The sequence below is a fragment of the Scleropages formosus genome, chromosome 25 (assembly GCF_900964775.1).
Source record: "Scleropages formosus chromosome 25, fSclFor1.1, whole genome shotgun sequence".
Taxonomy (NCBI): Eukaryota; Metazoa; Chordata; class Actinopteri; order Osteoglossiformes; family Osteoglossidae; genus Scleropages; species Scleropages formosus.
Window position 1 is genome coordinate 478281 of NC_041830.1, and position 18350 is coordinate 496630.

General features: G+C 43.6%; 2 protein-coding genes across 3 annotated transcripts; both read right to left on the bottom strand.

Moving 5' to 3' along the window:
* Positions 1-3565: 3565 nt before the first annotated feature.
* Positions 3566-8677, bottom strand: aoc2 (amine oxidase copper containing 2). Its single transcript, XM_018741827.2, has 4 exons — positions 7044-8677; positions 6076-6361; positions 5479-5611; positions 3566-4948 (listed from the first exon to the last, which is right to left on the bottom strand). Exons 1-4 carry the CDS (start codon positions 8599-8601, stop codon positions 4667-4669), a joined length of 2259 nt encoding a protein of 752 aa, XP_018597343.1. The 5' UTR covers positions 8602-8677; the 3' UTR covers positions 3566-4666.
* Positions 8678-11610: 2933 nt separating this feature from the next.
* Positions 11611-17606, bottom strand: psme3 (proteasome activator subunit 3). Of its 2 annotated transcripts, XM_018741796.2 has the most exons (12): positions 17475-17602; positions 15977-16217; positions 15571-15603; positions 15407-15469; positions 15201-15305; positions 14943-14997; positions 14240-14358; positions 13943-14011; positions 13588-13655; positions 13436-13490; positions 12857-12943; positions 11611-12630 (listed from the first exon to the last, which is right to left on the bottom strand). In XM_018741796.2, exons 1-12 carry the CDS (start codon positions 17489-17491, stop codon positions 12550-12552), a joined length of 993 nt encoding a protein of 330 aa, XP_018597312.1. In that variant the 5' UTR covers positions 17492-17602; the 3' UTR covers positions 11611-12549. The 2 variants fall into 2 exon arrangements, with proteins under 2 accessions (XP_018597312.1, XP_018597313.1); XM_018741797.2 differs by lacking the exon at positions 15977-16217 and having other exon boundaries at positions 17475-17606.
* Positions 17607-18350: the final 744 nt, after the last annotated feature.

Sequence of the window (18350 nt, forward strand, 5' to 3'; positions counted from 1 at the left end):
GCCCTACATTCCTCATAAACTGGATTGTCTCTTCCTCTCCCAGTTATGTAACTGACTGGCAGATCCAATTGAGCATTCCCACCAGTACTTTGTGCGTCTTTGGTTGGCCCTTCCAATGCACCAGTTGGTGAAGTCCTGGTCCAACACTGGGCCGAATGCCAAGACACGGCCCACTTATTACAGCCACGCTGTAAAGTGGAGTAAGACCATGGCGGCCAGGATTGAGGCAGAGACCCTCCTTAAGCACAGAGACTTGTATAAGGACATGGTCGAGAGGAGAGGAACTCATGTTCTTCCGGGGCTCGAGGAGGGCACTTGGGCCAGGATTCAGCCAAAGAAGCTCGACCACCATCTGCAAGATTTGAACTGGCATTGTCTACAAAGTAAGTTGCCAGTCAAAGTAGTCCTGTACAAGCACAAATTGACCAGCCACCCACTCTGTCCGCGACTCCAGTGCAGCGAGGGCAAAACTCTTGCACATGCCTTTTGGGACTGCGGACAGGTGCAGGAGGTCTGCCGTTTGGTGACTCGCCTGTGCAGGAAGATCGATCCACAAATGGTTTTGACGTACAACAAAGTCTTGAGGGGATGGTTGTTACGATTCATTTATTCATTGAATAAAGATTCATTATTAGAAATGACGAATGGAGAAATTTTTACTTGTCAAGTTGGACAGTGTGTGGAACCAGACGTCCTTCGTGGGCTGGTGGTCCATTCTGATCCGTAGAAAAAAAATAGGGGAGAAACGGCAAACAGCAAGCCAAGACACACTTTTATGAGTCCTTTAATAGTCAGAGATGAAATAGAAGAGTGTATGCACAGCTACTGCAACAGGGCAGGGTTGCATTTTTCGTTATCGTTATTGTAACCTGAGATTTGCTGTTTTCATTGCTTTCCCACGTCTTTGTGCTGCAGCTGTTTCCTGTTTTGTCAGTTGTTTCTCTGCTTCTCTTCCCACACTTCTGCTGAAGGGCCTTGTTGGCAGCGAGAGAACGCTAGCATGTTAAGACCATTCAGTGGCACTCCCAGTGCTGCAGACACACTGAAGTGTAATGGCCATCTATTCTGAACGTCATTCACAGAGACACTGGGGACATTTTTTCAGTTCCAGTGCTCTCTGTACACTAAGGAAATGGGTGTCTGAGAAAGTAAAAACAACTGCTTTTAATGTCAAGCAAAAGTATTTTGTGTTATCATTAATATGCCCATCCCTTGCATAACTGTGTCCCAAACACTAAAAGATCACTGTAAAGGCTTTTGAAAATATATATGTCTTTCACGGGGGGTGCAGTGGCGCAGTGGGTTGGACCGCAGTCTTGCTCTCCAGTGGGTCTGGGGTTCGAGTCCCGCTTGGGGTGCCTTGTGACAGACTGGCGTCCCGTCCTGGGTGTGTCCCCTGCCCCTCCGGCCTTACGCCCTGTGTTACCGGGTAGGCTCCGGTTCCCCCGTGACCCCGTATGGGATGAGCGGTTCTGAAAATGTGTGTGTGTGTGTGTGTGTGTGTGTGTGTGTGTGTGTGTGTGTGTGTGTATGTCTTTCACTCACACAACAGGCTCATAAATTCAGTATGTTGAAATTTGTGGCTATTTTATGGTCATTCATCTTCCACAAAAACTTTGTGTGATCCTCAGTCATCAGATAAAAACGTACACCTGGACCACATACACTCAACACTATACAGTATACTATATTTTAACGACCTGCGTTACTGAGAGTTTGGGCGGGAAACGGGTCTATTATACATAGTTGCATTATGGCAAAATTTTTAATAAAGTGTTCAACCGCTGGGGGCATTTTCGGGGAAAATAAAGGGGTAACTGTGTTTGCCCGTAAGAAAGAGAAAAAGCCTAGGAGTGCTAAGCAGGCTAGGAAGGCTGGCTTGAGATGCAGGTTCTTGAGCATATGGGGTCCTTGGACCAAGATCATTATGTCCTTATGTGCCAGTGTTCCAATAAAACGTTTGCAATGAATGCTGTCTGTGTGTTCTTCTTCACCCCATCAGAACATAGAGTGCTGTGAACCACAATATATCTCCAATAAACACTCATAGCAAACTTTAAGAAAAACATTTACAGTGTAGCAGATGTACTTACAAAACATTCAGTAGTAATGCTGCGAATGAACTTTTGGTCCCAGTTCATTTTGTAGGTTGAGGTACATACTGTATGTGAAGTTCATTTGATTCTCTCTCAAATTTCTGGAATTTCTATAACAAGGTGATTTCAGGAAACAAGTTAACCCTCTTAAATGGAGAGGGGAAATCCACTTTTATATAGCTGGATGTATGATGGAGACAAATTTGTGACGCACACCATTGATGTTGTTAATCTGAGTTGAGTTGTTGTATCTAAATTGAGTGACAGGTTGGAAATCATTAGTACTGTACTATTATCATCATCGCCGTTGTCATCGTCATCATCATCACACTGCTGCTACAGTGTGTCACAGTATTTTGAACTCTTTTTTTCTTTTTTTTTTCTCAGAAAGGTTAAAAAAACATCCACTGGTAGGCAGGCAGTACACACACATCTGGAGTGTATGAATGACATTTAGCACAAGTTAACCAAATCAACACAAAGCACAAAGAGAACAATGTAAAACAAAGGTGTGTAAGAATATGTGCATTTATTGTCAAGTAACTGCTAAATTTAGCTGTCTGGACATGTTCCAGGGAGTGGATTGACATTTAGCATGTTGTAGGAGTACAGTACTGGCAACAGAACAAAATATATTCACATGGCAATAATGAGCAAACCCCACAGTGAATGAATATTAGCAGGAAGAGCCACTTCAGAGAACGTCGCTCTAATTCACCCGTGGAGGACACAAAAGCCTATATATTTTTTAAAAATTTAGGCTATATATAACATTTGCAAAGTGACAAAATATTTTCCAGTGTCACGTGAGGTTAATGACAGCTTACTGTGAAATTCTCATAAACATTTTAATTATGGTATATAAAGCATGTACTTCAGTTCCTTTGGTATAGTATCCTGGAGCTAGGAATATTTGGAATACTGTATCTAGAATTGAAATAATAGTACATTGGACAAACTATTGAAGAATACTTAACCGCCTTTTCACTTGTACACGTTTAAATGTAAACTCCTTTGAAGAATCAAGTGCTGACAGTGCATGTGTTAATGTGATCCTAATTTTTGCACTGTTTTCTGTTTGTAAATATCACTATCTCATAAATAAAAATGGGGACTGCCTGCAGCTTACAAGCGTACATTTAGCACATTCTTTAAAAAATGTACATTTATACTCTTGATCCTGCACCCTATTTTTAATCTTTCATGTCTACCAAATGTACATAACATGTAACAAAAATGTCTATTAAACTGGACAACTCACTCATATTGCCTACCTCCTCAGCTAAGAGTCTGGGACTAACGATTGACTAAAGTTCGTCTGTCTCTCAACATATTGAAGCCACAACCCAGACCTGGAGATACATCCTGCATAACATCCGCAGGATCCATCCTTACCTCACAACTGGTTCTGCCGAACTACTTGTCCAGGCCATGGCCTGCCTGAACTACTGCAACTCTCACCTGTCTGGCCTCCCAACTACTGCCATCAAATCTCTACAGCTGATACGGAATACTGCGGTACGAGTCGTGTTTGACCAACCAGAGCATTGGCATGTATCACCCCTCCTTGTCTCTCTGCATTGGCTTCCTATAACTGTCCAGATCAAATTCAACAGTCTCCTTATGGTCTACAAAATCATCAGTGGATCTGCTCAACAAGAGCAGACAAGACCTGATCTTCCACTACACCCCAACCAGACTGCTATGCTCCTTGACCTTGGCCTGCTCAGTGGCCTGGAACACAAAAGGTTCAAGATCAGAAGCACAAAGGTTTTCATTTCTGGCTCTGATGTGCTGGAATGACCTACCACTCTCACGCAGAACTGCTGAATCTCTTCAGGAAGGGTGTCAAAAAATATCTATTTCAGAATCACTCCTCTCCTGATCTCCAATGTTCTCCATAAACTTGCACTACATTATCTGTTGAAAAAAGGTATTCTCTGCCAATTGTAGTGGCAGCTGCTAGTGAAATGTAGGCTGGTTAAACAGTGGTATTACACTGACTGACTATATTTCGAGAGTTGCCTCTCTGCATTGATATCTTTCCATTTGTTGGCAAAATTGACTTTTGTTGTCTCTCAGCTGTATTGTCTGTTTAAAACAAAGCATGTAATTGAATAAATGTAATTTTAAATGCGTTAATGTGACTCAAATACTCAGACATGTCTACACACATCAAAGTGATTAAACAATTGTTTGCAGTATTAATATAGATATAATGTAATGGCGAGGACGTGTTTATTTATGACTAACTCATTATACATAAGGGAAAAATCAATTAATCCATAAATTTAATTAAATAGATCACATTTTTTCCAAACTGAGAAATCTGGATTAACACAAAACATGGCTGCAAAGTGGGACAGGCAGTTGTAAACATTACGTGTTTGTGTGTGGCTGCAAAGTGATCATATGAAATTCCAGTCAAAATGTTCCTGAAGAACTCATTTGAACTGAAACTGTTTGTATAGCAACTTGATCTTTTAGCAACCTCAGCTAGTAAACATCCATGCGTTAGCGAAAGTCTAGTAGTAGTTAATACATGATATCAATGGAATTGCAACAATAAATCACTCAAATTCCATGACCTCCTCAAAGCCATTGTAAGTAAATGGAGGGAGGAAGGGGACACAATTTTCTTGGTCAAGGCAAGCAATCTTGTTGGTCTCACAACTCTGCAGTGTGTCTGGACTAATGTACACCGAGTCGGGAGAATTGATAGATGGATCCTCATCAAAGTAGTTGTGGGGCCTTAAGAGGAATCCTCCCCCATTTCCCACGGTTACCGTGTTGGGTATGTCTTCCGCATGAGGGATGTGGAGGAATCCAGTCGTAATCCAGGCAACAAGGTCCTGTTAGAGAATAAAACAGCATACCAGTCATCCAAGAATAAATTATGGTTTTCAATAGCTGCACTAACCAGTTACACACTTTCTGTGTGCATAAAGTCGTACAAACCGAAGTAGCAGGAGTTAAAATTAATGAAACATTTGTATGACTTGTTGAAGTTTTAAATGCCACAACTGTCACTGAGTTCACCAAATAGGACAGCCTGTCTGAATTTCTTCAGGAGGTGTACAGAAAGTGTAAAACCGTGTAATGCTTTCGACAAATTCCTCTGCTATGTGACTCGGTATAGAGTGAATTCTCCTTCATAAATACACTGTATCTTGGCTGTGCCACAGGAGTGATGATGTCAAGATGCCAGGCGCCAGTGGAGATAGTGTCATCAGTTCCCTGCTGGCACAGTGTGCCAGATCAGACACCCTCAAAGAAATCAGTCCCAGGAGCTCCAAAAATATTCAGGATGTCACAACGTTAAAGACAGTAAATCCCACCGAGGCACTTTCCCATATCGCTCCTAAAAGTCATGAACTGTCACCTGGTTCTCGATGTTCTCATTGTCCTCAATGAATCTACTGAAGTCCACAGCTGGGGACCACATGTTGTTCTGGCTGTACAGGCTGCTACTGGTCCGTTCCTCATCTTTGTGCTTTGTGATGGCCACTTTGTATCTGTACAGAAGTGTACTGTGTGAAAAATTTCTCAGCACATGGCATCTGTCTCCGAAGACCCAAACTAAGGCAACAGACTAAGGCGTGCCGTTTACAGCCCACTTTCAGTGCAATAAACAACACGGTCTGAATTATAATCGCAATACTTGTGTTCTGAAAAATTTGAGGAGAAAATGAGTGCCTTTTGAATACATTTCCATTTTTGGTCTTCCACAAAGGCATTATTAGAATATACATTTTCAAGATGTAAACACTTTTCACATTGCAAAGGATTGTTCCTCTTAAGCAGATTAAGCAGAGTTTCCAGATGTTTCCTCATCAGTTTTTTCACACTGGCTTTCAAAGAATTGTTCATACTGATGTTCGGTGATGAAGGGTGTGTGTGTGTGTGTGTGTGTGTGTCTGACCGAGGGTGACACATGTACTGTATTTTGTACTGTCCAAGATTCGCATATCACACTCACCGTGCCCAGGACATAGACTTCTCCACAGGTTCTGATTCTGGGAGATGGTCTCCAGTGAAGCTGAACACCTGGAGCCTGTATGAGCGCTGGTGGCCCCAACGGTTAGTCTGGTTGCTAGCGATGTGCAAGTAGCGTGGAATTTTGGTGCCATAGTGCAACGCTGCCTGCTGTTCTGTCGCTAATTGCCTCTCCACCAAATGGGGAATTTTTGCCCTCGTTTTCTGTAACCACGGCACCTCCACTTCTTTGTACTCCATGTCTTTGGTGAGGAAAATATTGTTCACCCCTTGGAAAATTACATAACATGAAATAGGCACATCAGTCAAGTCATGTAGCTGCCCACACATTGTTACAAAACAGTGATCCACTTACTGATTCTGAAGCCAGTTCCAGAAAGCAAAAGATCAGCCCTGAAAACCAGTTTAATGATACATGGCTTTCCTTGGTCTCAAGAAATATTTCATAGATTTGGGTTCAGGGGTGCGGTGGCACAGTGGTGCAGCGGGTTTGGCCTGTGCCTGCTCTCTGGTGGGTCTGGGGTTTGAGTCTCGCTTGGGGTGCCTTGCGAGGGGCTGGTGTCCTGCCCTGAGTGTGTCCCCTCCCCCTTCAGCCTTGCGCCCTCTGTTGATGGATTAGGCTCTGGCTCGTCGCGATCCCGCTTGGGACAAGCGGCTTCAGCCAGTGTGTGTGTTTTTAATACTGTAACTATAACTGTGTTCAGTTACTCCCTAGTTTAATATTTCAGTCAGACAGAGTACTTTTAATATAATACAGAGTAACATTAATAATTATATTAATGTATTAACTAGTAAAAAATTGAGTGTTACCTCAATTTGTGTTAATAAGCTGTACCTCTTAGACATTTATTTGTCGTAGAATGAACAGGAACGAATTAGTACCTTCGGCAACATCATGAATTCAGTTAAAGAAAATATGATCATTTACTGAAATAAAATGGAAATCCTTACCTAACACATCCAGGTCCACCTTGAAGCTGATGAAGTGAGTGTGAATGTTCCCGATAGTATTTTCTGCCACCTGGTGACCAAAAAGCATGCTCCCAGCAACTTTGAAAGAAGAAGATATGAAGCCTGTGGCATGAACTTTTGCCTCCACTGAGCCGCTCTGGTAGAAGATGAAGTCCCACATGTAATCGTAGTTGCCTATGGATGTGATGCTTCTGAACACCAAAACACTGTTTGCCACTCCACCATAAGAATTGTGGAAAAAGTCGGAGAAGTGTCGCCTAAGGGGACGGCCTGCGTCATGCTCAAAAATGCAGATAGAGTTTCGAAACCTCTGAGGAGCACTTGTGTCAATGTAACGGAATGTGTCCACGTATTCCGCAGCGTATGGACAGTCCACACCTCGAACCAGCTCGTGTGCAAATCTACCAATCCCAATGCTGGAGTCCAGAAACTTGGTGAGCATCATCCCGGGCGTTACAGAGCCATACACAGACATGGCCTCCTGCACACTGAGCTCATAGATGATCCTCTGGCCTTTAAAGCGTACGTCAAACACTCGCATGCCTGTCAAGGAGCTGAGGCCGAAGGCGAAGCTCCAGTCCAAGTAAGACACCCGATTGTTTTCTACAATGAATCTTGGACCTTGTGTGTAATACTGCTGAGGGCCAACCTGCAGAGCTTTGGTTCTAGGCTTCAAAGATGCATAATTCAGCATAGGTTTATAGACAATTTTATCAATATCTCCCGCTTCATATTTCTTAGAGAGCTCTTCCACGCTATCATAGTAGTGTCCACTGTAGAAAAGCTTGTCCACGGTCCACTGCGAATCATTGCGGCTCGCGTGATTGATGAGCACTTCCAAGCCCACGGGGTGGATGTACATGCCGCTGTAGTCGCGGAAGAACGAGATCCAGGTGTGTCTGTCTCCGGAACGGGCACCCCTGGGCATGCTTTCGAAGGGCTTGAGTGTTTTGTTACCGGACACGCCAAAGCTCTCCTCCAGAAGGATGGAGAGCTTTGAGAAAATGTTTTTGTGAATGAATACAAAGAGAAGCAGGTACTCGCCCATGGTAACAGGTCTGCTGTTGATGTGTAGGTCACCGCCGTACTTCTTCTGAGTGACATCTGTATGGAAGGTGGGCTCCGGGAGAGGTCCCACCACATACTCCTTGATGACACCCTGAGTGCCGTAGAAGACCACCACTGAGGCTTGTCTGGGCGGCTCTTTGCCACCAGCATCCAGGTACTGCAGGACGTCGCTCTTGTTGGGCAGGAGAAGGTCGATCAGGAAAATGAAGTTCTCTGCAGGCACTGCAAATTTGTTATGAGAAATCTTCAGGTTGCTCTGTCTCCACATATAGTTCCTCACTTGTGTGTACTCATGCTCCGTGAGGTCCGAGAAGACCAGGCTGCGCCTGCCGGGTGCCCCCCACCCCCACCCCCCGGCGCGAGGAGCGCATCTGGGCGTCTTCTGGAAGCTCAGGCTGATCAGAACTACGTTGACCAGGACCGACACGAGACCCAGGAAGAGTAACAGGTACTTGGCGCACGAGTTCATTGTGCTGCACGGCGCCGGAGGAGAAGGGAAGAGTCTCTTCAAGAGAATGGAGGGAAAGGGAAGCCCGCACGGAGATAAACCGCACCCACCCACCGACCCCCCCAGACCCACCAAGCCACGCACGCACTCCCCTTAGCGACTCCACTCGAACCCCTGGCCACCCGCCACCAGCACTTCCTCACAAGTTGTTCGGCAGTTTCACACGTCCGCTAAGTTTCTGCGTTGCTCATTGCGGCTGTTTACCGTCGGAGCCTTTTCTCCTCACCTTTCCACCGAGTGTTTGCCCACAATGAGTCCTGTTACCCTGAACAGCCCTCCACCTCACACAACTTGACCACACGCTCCACCTCACACACACTGCAGCTCAGTCTCAAACCGTCTAAGTTGGAGCGCAAACGTCAGGTCTTGCTTTGCGCGCGGAAACGCACAAGCCCTGGCTTCTGCCCCGTTACCCCAAATGGCAACCGCCTTCGTTTTTGGCGAAAATCCAGACTTTTCTCTCAGTTCATGCCTGGCAATGGGATCACAGGTTACCCCTAACCCTTGTATTCATGTTATTTATTCAACAGGACTTGAAACATTGTTTGAAAAAAACGGCTCCTTTTCATCCTCACGTCCTCTCTGGAGCTCCAAAAGTTTACCTTTACCCAGGGTAAGTACATTTTTACTTGTTCACAGCATCACGGTTTTATTATGGTGCAAATCCCAACTCATACCCCCACCCCCGTGGGATCACACTTGTTTTCTTGACCGCCGTTTCCTGAAGTGCTATGTAATGGTTGCCAGATGCGCCACGACTCCACTATAATTTTTAGTTCCTCTCTAGTCCCCTGAGACACACTAGACCATACTAAAAGAGCATAGTAAAATATTTCACACTTATTAACTATGCTTTTGAGAAGTTCTTTGGAAGTATAAAAAGAAATCCAATTGATAGCCTAAGAGCAAATTTTAAGAAAATTTTAAATTGTTGTTGCCGAATTATATACGTTTATTTTACATTTACGTATTTATGTATTGCATAAAACTTTATCCAAATATCAACAATTGCTGATCCCCTTCCTAGTAATATGTATATTTTTATATACAAATGTTTAGGTTACATTACAGAAGTAGCTATGTGATGGTTTATCCATTTAACACATTACATGGGGACAAATGTTACTGTGGTGCACAGCATCATGGGTTTGGATAGGGCGAAGGACACAGACGCAGCATTCATCTCAAACTTTTTAATGAACATCAGCACACAGGAAAATGATGTTCTCAGTCCGCGGACCCCGTTTCCTCCAGGTCCTGCACCTCAAGCCAGCCTTTCCAGCCTGCTTAGCGTCACGTGGAGAAGTCCGCACTTACATGTTCTGTGTGTCCACCGTCCGGTAGAGGTCAGGTCCCACATTGCTCTATTAGATGAGCTGCTTCCTTACTGTGTAACAGATAGTTTCCTCCTATTGTTACATGTCTAACAACTTTCCAGAGGGCAAAGACAACAGTCGTGTCAAACATTTTAATGGAACCCCTCTGCTCCGGGCGTGACCTGGTGCAACAGCCGCGGCGCCTGTAGTTGGTTCGATTACACTTTACTTTTAAGAAGGTCCTCTTGACTAGCCCCAGCGCAGTTCAAAACAGACGTACTTCTGGAAAAGCGGTACAGAGACCCATGTTACGAGAACTTCCCACTGCAGCAAAGTCCATGGACGTCTTTTTTTCTACAGACAGCACAGGGTGACAACATGCAGGTGGAAACAGCACACTGAGGGACTGCAAATATGTCCACATATGCAGAGCTGGGGTCAAGGTCAAAAAGTTAGTTTAACACAGGTGTAATTATGTAGCATATTCTAATAACCTCAGGGAGGGTGTCCAAATATTCCAGAAACCATTGGCATTCTTACAAAAGTCAAATGTCAGTTTTGGAAGTGGGGGACAAAGCTTTGGCCATCCACATATTTACAGAGGGAATTTCTGCTGAAGACCAAAGCACTAAAATATATTTCCTTGCCAAGCATCTAAGAATAATTAGCCTATGTACCACATCATCTTCAGAAAAGACCCAGATCCCTGGAGAGGATCTGCATTTACAACAAATCCTGTAAACGCACATTGCAGCGAGAGAACTTCTGTGAATGAGCGTCAACGTTTGTTGCTGTGTGCTGAGGAAGGATGAGCAGTAGGTATAGACAACCACTCATAGTCAAATTCATTAATAACTGTTCCCACGTCTATTTAAGAGTCACTGCTGACATTTGGTAAAATGGTGTATCCTACAGAGATTAGGGCCCTACAGTTGCTTGATGTAATGAGCTCTTTCTCAGCTTTAGCAAATTCTGTCCAGTCTCCTCTTCTTTTCCAGGGCTGCAGTAAAGTGTTGTAGTGGGAGGTGTTTGTAAAAGTCCCCCCCCCCAGATCAGGGGTTCAAGTTATTTCTGAGGAGAACAAAACTCATCAATTATATTGATGTGTGAATAAAAATAAAGTACTCGGCGCCCCTTTAGACAGCCATTTTGAGAGCCCAATTTGGCAAATGCTTGGGGGGAGATCAACATGAGCCCACAATGAAAGCCTGTTTGGGATCCCCGGGCATTTCTTAACATCTTCAAACAAGGAGAGTGTTAAATACGACAACATTTTTTGGAAAAGGCGGAATTTTATGAAATTTCTGACCGAAAGGCTGACATCTGAAGAGTCTCAGAAGGTGGCAGGAAGCTGACTCCATACCTACCCACCCACAGAAGGTCCAGTATAGCCTGGAACCAACTGCTCCTTTCTTTCATCTGTGCAGCAGCCCAGCGGGGAAATGTAATACGTGGGACAGACGTAATCCGCAAAAGAGGCCAGGACAGGGCTGAGTGCTCTAGAAACAATCATGAACAAGCTGTGCGACACCGGCTGTATTGAGATTCCTGGGTAACGAGGCAGGCGGTGTGCTTAAGAGGATGCTGCACAGCAGAACATAAGTCAGCAACTTTGACCACAAACAGGTATCAAAAACAGCAACAGGATGAAACATTAACTTATTTTACATTTTATTAAGTAAAATAACTTTAAAACAAACACTTTCAAGAACCTTTTTAAGTAAAATGTTGCTTCAAAGGATTGGATGCTGTTGTGGAACCAATGAAAAAAAAAAAATCCCCAAGAGTCAGTTTGGTTGGCAACTCAGATACATCCATTATATGCCACTGTAACTGATTTTTCTGCATTAACACATATTGAGAATGCAGTTACAAAACTTCACACACTCAACACAAAGGATGCCGAAAACCATGGTTTGTCTCCTTTAAGTTTCCTACTTGGGGGGGAAAAAAAAGGCTACAGACAAACTGCAGAACACAGAACAATGGAGAACAAATAGGGTCATTGAATGTCATCTTACATTTCAAAAAAAAAAAAAAAAAAATCTCACAAATGAAAAAGGTATCATTTACTTGACAATTTGTGGTCCAAAGACCAAAGCACACAAAGAGTGGTCAATTTCAGCAGTCTGACAATATGCCACTTGAGAAGCAGTAGCAAATGCCTCCGACTTACGGAACACAGCTACAGAGCTACGCTGAAACTGAGTCCGATTCAGGCTTTGACAAACTGTAAATGGCATTCCAGCATTAAGATACATCTGCGAACTGACAACGGAGAAATACCAAAGCTCCATTTTTGAGAGCGTTTTTCATGGATGCACTTAAACCCTGATTTGCATGGGGCAAGTAAGATGTATTGTGACCACTGGACATTTAGCAGCCCATTCTTCATTATGTTTAAAAGGGCAAACATTGATAAACCTAAAACAAAAAGCTCATCTGTGCTTTGCAACACCTACAGGTCCATCTCAGCCCAGTTTTAACAGTCCACTCCATCAGAACTGAGACCAAGTTGCCAACGGTGTTAACAGCACTATGGACGAAGGTGAAGGGTTCAAAAGGGGCCCCAGGAGGAGAGTTCCAGTAGGATTTAGTATAGTGCGTCAGTGTTGCTGCTGCGCGGCCTCTTAATCTTCTCAATATTCTTCAGAATCATGTCATGTAATGTGACCTACAAGAGACAGTTTGTTCACACCAGCCTTTATTTCCAAATTACCATCTGTCTTCGGCACTCTGTGTATGGTTCTAGTCCTACCATACCATGTATCCGTGTCCAAATATCAGAATTCATTTACATCCAACTTCTTATGGACTTGGGATGTCTCAGAGAAATCTATATAATAGCAGTGAGAAAACTTTGACAGCGAATCCATGAATGACAGACGAGAAAGACTTACATATTGATTCCTCAACTCTGACACGATGATCTTGAGGCTAATGTACTCCTTTTCATCAATCTCTGTCACTGTGCGCCGATAGTCTTCCTGTAATCACAGCATGCCATCAGGAGGAGAGGAAGCGTAGATGAGCCCACACACACACACACACACACACACACACACACACACACACATATATATATCCTGTGCCATGTGCAAAGCCCTATGCAACCCCCCATAAGCACTGCATTCCCACAGTACTGGTCTGCATGTTAATAAATCATCAAATGCGTACTCCTTTAGGTGAGACTTTCCTCCAAAGCACTTTACCATGTTAAGTTTGTGTACTAAGTTAATTAGTACTGGCCATTGAGAGAGCTGGGAATTCTTACTGTAGCAACTGAAGATGAATAATGTGCTTAAGGTGGGACTCAAACCTGGGTCTTCTTGGGTGCAAGGAGGCAGCTCTCAGTACTACTAACTAGCTACACTGAGTGATGCCTTACTTTTTGCCCAGCAAGTTGTGTTTATTTAGCTTCATTTATCTGTGTCCAAGGTGACTTAGCGTTAGACCCAGCAGGTAGCTCTCACACTCACCACATGAGGGTACTTTGCAATTTTCGAAACCAGCTTTGCCCTTGTGATGTAGTACCTAGGGATGAGGGAGACAGGAAGAGCAGTTAGATGCTGCAACATTATTGTACGTAGTTGTCTAACTGTGAATTATAATTATGAGGTGGTGAATAGACCTCGAGATCTGGTCCAGGTAAGAAGCCGCTTCTCCTTCAACTGTCCTGAGCTCAGCTACCGTCTCCTCCTAGAAGAGACACAGTGTCAGACTGTGCAAGCGCCATCACTGGAGCTTCACAAATAACACCTCTGTTACACACAAGAAGTCTACTGACTCAGAGTCACCAGTTCAGACACACGCCATCGCTACCTAGGGGAGGAAACCCCCGCAGACACAAAAGAACACAAATTCCACACAGACTGGACTCAGACAAACCCAGGCACTGTGATACAGCAGCACAACTCGCTGTGCCACTGTGCTGCCTGCTAGTGAAAAGGCGTTTTGCATTAATTCCACAAAACAGAAATTGTTACCTGGATTGAGACACCAAAGTTGTTGCCATCTTCTATTCGTGGGATTAACAACTGAACCCACATTTTCACCTGAAGTACAAAGCAGAGGTCAGTAGGTGCTCTGGAGCAAGGCTGAATTTCACAGTATTTAAGTTGGTTTAAGCTGGAAAAGTTTTGAAACAATTTTGTGGCCAAACTTACTGATAACCAAGCAAGACAATGTCACTAAATAAGAGGGAACTGGGTTGTTCTAGGGCACGACACAATAGCCGTAACTGCAATCGCCTCTGCAGCTTTTTCATTACAGTGGTCACTTACCGTGTTGCATTTCTCTATCAACGTTCTGATTTCCGGCTTCACTTTCTCAATCAAGTCTACCAGCTTATTGTTGCTCTTCATCATTCCTCCGGGGATGACAAACACTTTCGTTCCGGCCACTGTTAAGAGCAACCACACAACATGCCTGGTCAAGGAGTACCCAAACTCAAGTTATTACTCCAACTGCGCTTTTCCAGCCATTATTAAGCACTGTTGCGCAGCCATGTTTACACTGCATTTACCATGGGAAAGATGTACAGTTCTAAACTGATCATTAAATTATTTACACTACCTCCTCCAGCTGAAAATCAACTGTTCAAAAGTACCAAGTGTGCTATTTAAGCTTCATACCCATTCCCGGGAGGGGGAGATCTCGATTTACCACAGGGAGAAAGGACAAAGTTGTGAAACAAGACTTGAGAGCAAGTAGAATAAGTGTGTGGAGCAAGCCCCTCTTACATTATCATCACTCTATAACAGTCAAAATGCTTACTATTGACACCCTTTCCAGCCAAGGCAGCAAATCACGTAGAACTAGAAGCTCACTTGCGTCCCTGATGTGTTTTGTACTCTATTAGTCAGTGACACACCAGCTTCATGATAGCCATGACTTAGTGACAAGCGGTTATAGCATACTGACAGCAAAGAACAGTGCTGAAATCCAGATGTGCAGTACTTTTCTAGGGGCCACAAATAAAATTACCTTGACAGCTGTCATCCTCAGCTTCCGATTCCATTTTCCTCCTTTTAGCATTAGGCTATAAAAAAAGCCCAAGATGATGTGCTTTAGATGTGCCAAGTACATTACTCTTACAGGTGCAGTGCAGTACTTCATCAGTCGAATCTAAATTAAGGTCGTTTGGTCGATCAGCACTATAAACTGCAGTGGAACAACTCCACAGTATGATTTAAAGCACTTCAACTGACAGCAAAAGAAAAGTATAGGTAGTAGGGTACTGACCGCATCAAGACCGTCATGACTGTTTGTAAGTAGTATGGGGTCAGGCACCTTCAGATTGATTTCACAGTGTATATCTTTCAGCTCCTGGATGTTGAGGATTGGATCCTGGAAGAGTTGCGCCACAACCAATGACATGTGTAACCTTGGGACAAGTGGACCAAAAACTCTGACATGCTCCCAAACAAGTGTGCAAAAAACCTGCTTACCTTGAGGAAGTGGTCAAGTTCTAACAACTTTTTTGGAAAAAAATTTGCAACTAAGTCTTCTGCCTAAAAAGCCAATTAAAAAAGAGAAAAGAATAAATCAGAAACACTGATGTAATAATACAAGACATGGAATAAAACCATTCCATTCGTTCAGATGTACTCACCTCACCAGTGATTCGTTCCCTGAATGCATCAACCTGTATCCAAAGATAGTAGTGTGAGGTCAGACATGTACAGCACTGAGCACAGAATAAGGGCATTTGACAAAGAAAGGCCACAAAGCTCACAGAGAAACTGCGAATATGTCCACGTACGTAAAGCGATGGCTCACAGTCAGAAGGTTACCACGCGGCACAGGTGTGATCACATAGCACTTTATTAATGTCCAGAAGGGTATCCACACTCTCCACAATTCACAGGCATTGTAAATCAAATGTCCAAAAAATGTTAACACCTCACTCATCCATGTGTTTACACGTGTGTCCAACACATCCAAGTCACCTCGGTGCAGACCACAAAATTAAAGTACATTTCATGACACATGAACGTAGGAGGAGATTGTCTACATACCATGACATCATCAAGAAAGGAGTGTGGCTTGTTATTTAACATGAGATGTACGAATTGAGAGAAATCACATTTTTCTTCAAGGCTTTTTGGACAGCTGCATGAACCCTGCTCCACAAACATCTTACTTTTATGTCTATCAGAACACTGGAGCACAGACACAGCTGCAGGCTTGTACTTCCTCAGAGAGGGGCAGCAACACTCAAGTGGACCTACAGCACCTAAGTGTTTGACTACGATCTTCCTACAAAACAAAGACAAACAAAGGCTCAGTATGTGCCTTTTGACACGTCAGAAAAGCTCGTTTATCCAGGGCTTGTCGGAAGAAAAGATGAGCGCCACCACAAAACACATTGAAACATCTGTCTGAACAGACCCAAGTGTTGGATATACAGCTACTTATACCGTTGCGTTTCCACAGAGCTGTGCATCACCTTGGAAAACAGTGTGTGCAAAAGGAATAAAAGTAAACAGTTATCATGAAGCTTTAGCAGTGTGTGCTTGGAAACACGCAATTGGTGCCTAATGCAGTTACACACACGTAAAATAAGCGCACTTGTGTGTGTGTGTGTGCAGCATACTAGTCAGCAACGTCCCCCTCCAACGCAAGGGCAAGGTTCCTGCTCTCGTGTCCCTCACCAAAGCCTTATCTTCAAGTCATACACCATTTGTCACACACTGCAATGTCCAACACGTCCAAGTCACCTTGGAGCACCAATTGGCCTGTTTATTTCCACTATGTTCTTATGCAGGGATGACACACAGCTGAAGTGGTGATTTTACCACGTTACTGAAAGCAAGGCCAGGAAAAGAAATGTCACAAGTGCAAACTGCAGTGTGTGTGTAAACAGTCAACAAAGAAGGAAGGAGACGCATCTCATCCCATTCGTTAGATGATAAATTTAATCTGTAATGTTCTGACGGACCCCAGGGACATAAAAAACAAAGTCGGGCCCACTGGGTACACGTGTCGTGTGTGTATCTGTCCAGCCTTCACTCACTGCACACAGCACGTACAACGCCCAGTGACCTGCACACGAGTGGACACATTGCTTGAATTAATCCTACAAGGGGGGACACGTGGACACTGTAACCCGGACAGCGGAAAACATGAAGTGACACTTTTCTCGGCCAAGGAGGGAAGGAGGGCCGGCGATTGAAAGCTGCCAGAGCGAAATTGCACTGCACCGCGGACAGACCTTCGAAAAATTGTCCTTCACTTTCTTTCTGTCCTCACGTGGAAAGAAGGAAACGGCGGCTGTAGGGACACATTGATCCTACTTACTCTGCTTTAATAAATAAAAATAAAAAAAATTAAAAAAAAAAAAAAAAAACCCGCTGCTGCTGCGGGCGGGAAAGGGCGCGTGGTTAGCTTAGCTAGCACACCGAGCACACTTAGCACAGCTAGCACACCGATCACGACACCGCGGCCTGTCTTCACCTCTTCACTTTCACCTGCACAGAGCGTCTACACATGCTCTCTGAGCGACTCTGTCGTTACCTTAGTCTTAATTTCATTGTCCACTTTCAGAAGAGAAGACATTCTATTGCGATGCAAATGAACAAAACGAAGAAGTAGTATAGGAGGCTAGAAACCTAACGTGTGGCCGGTATATACCGCTCCTATCAGCCACAGGATACTGCTAAAAAGACCGGAAATTACGTGTGGCGCATGCGTGCAACGGAGTCGGAAATTCGCGCAGAGCCGATTGTCCGATAACCCTTTCGTGGACGTTTTACTTTCGGACGAAAGCGAGCAGTAATGTAATTTCTCTTTACATTTTTAATTTTATTTTTTATTAAACAATTCAAACACTCACAATACAAGAACATTAATCCAGAACAATAAAAACAAAAAATTACGAAACACTCCTATAACTAAAGATATGATAAAAACCTTAAAAAATTACAATGTACAGTCCTTATTATTACACTCCTCAATAGTCCTTATAAACCCTTTAAATTCTTTAAGAAAAACAGAAAATATAGGTTTTTCATTAGCAAATTTGGACCTGTGTATATGATATCTGGTAAAGTGATTAATTAACGATGTGTCTGTTTCTCTGTACTTATATCAAAATGAAAGAATCCAAACAGTACATAGTCATAGTGCAAACACAGTTTATCAATAATAAATTTAGAGACATATCTCCATAGCTTTTTGGTGTAACAACAGTGCCAGAAGGCACAGTCTCTCAGTACAGGTTGCAGAAGAACACATGATCTATCTCCCGAGTCTTCTAGAAATTCATGCTTTAGCCTAGGGTCATTTCCTTAACCTTGTTTGTAAAGAAGTATTTGTGACTGAGCAGCCAAACTTTCTCCCGTGTTCCAATAAGCACACGGTGGCAACATCACTGTGAAACAGAGAACGAGC

Coding starts and splice junctions, on each gene's coding strand:
- psme3 (XM_018741796.2), bottom strand. Junction 14,998..15,200: donor GTCATGACGGTCTTGATGCG/GTCAGTACCCTA, acceptor CTTTTTTTATAG/CCTAATGCTAAAAGGAGGAA. Junction 14,359..14,942: donor TGAGGATGACAGCTGTCAAG/GTAATTTTATTT, acceptor TGCTCTTAACAG/TGGCCGGAACGAAAGTGTTT.
- aoc2 (XM_018741827.2), bottom strand. CDS start 8,601: ATGAACTCGTGCGCCAAGTACCTGTTACTCTTCCTGGGTCTCGTGTCG. Junction 6,362..7,043: donor GGTGGACCTGGATGTGTTAG/GTAAGGATTTCC, acceptor TAATTTTCCAAG/GGGTGAACAATATTTTCCTC. Junction 5,612..6,075: donor AAGTCTATGTCCTGGGCACG/GTGAGTGTGATA, acceptor ACTTCTGTACAG/ATACAAAGTGGCCATCACAA.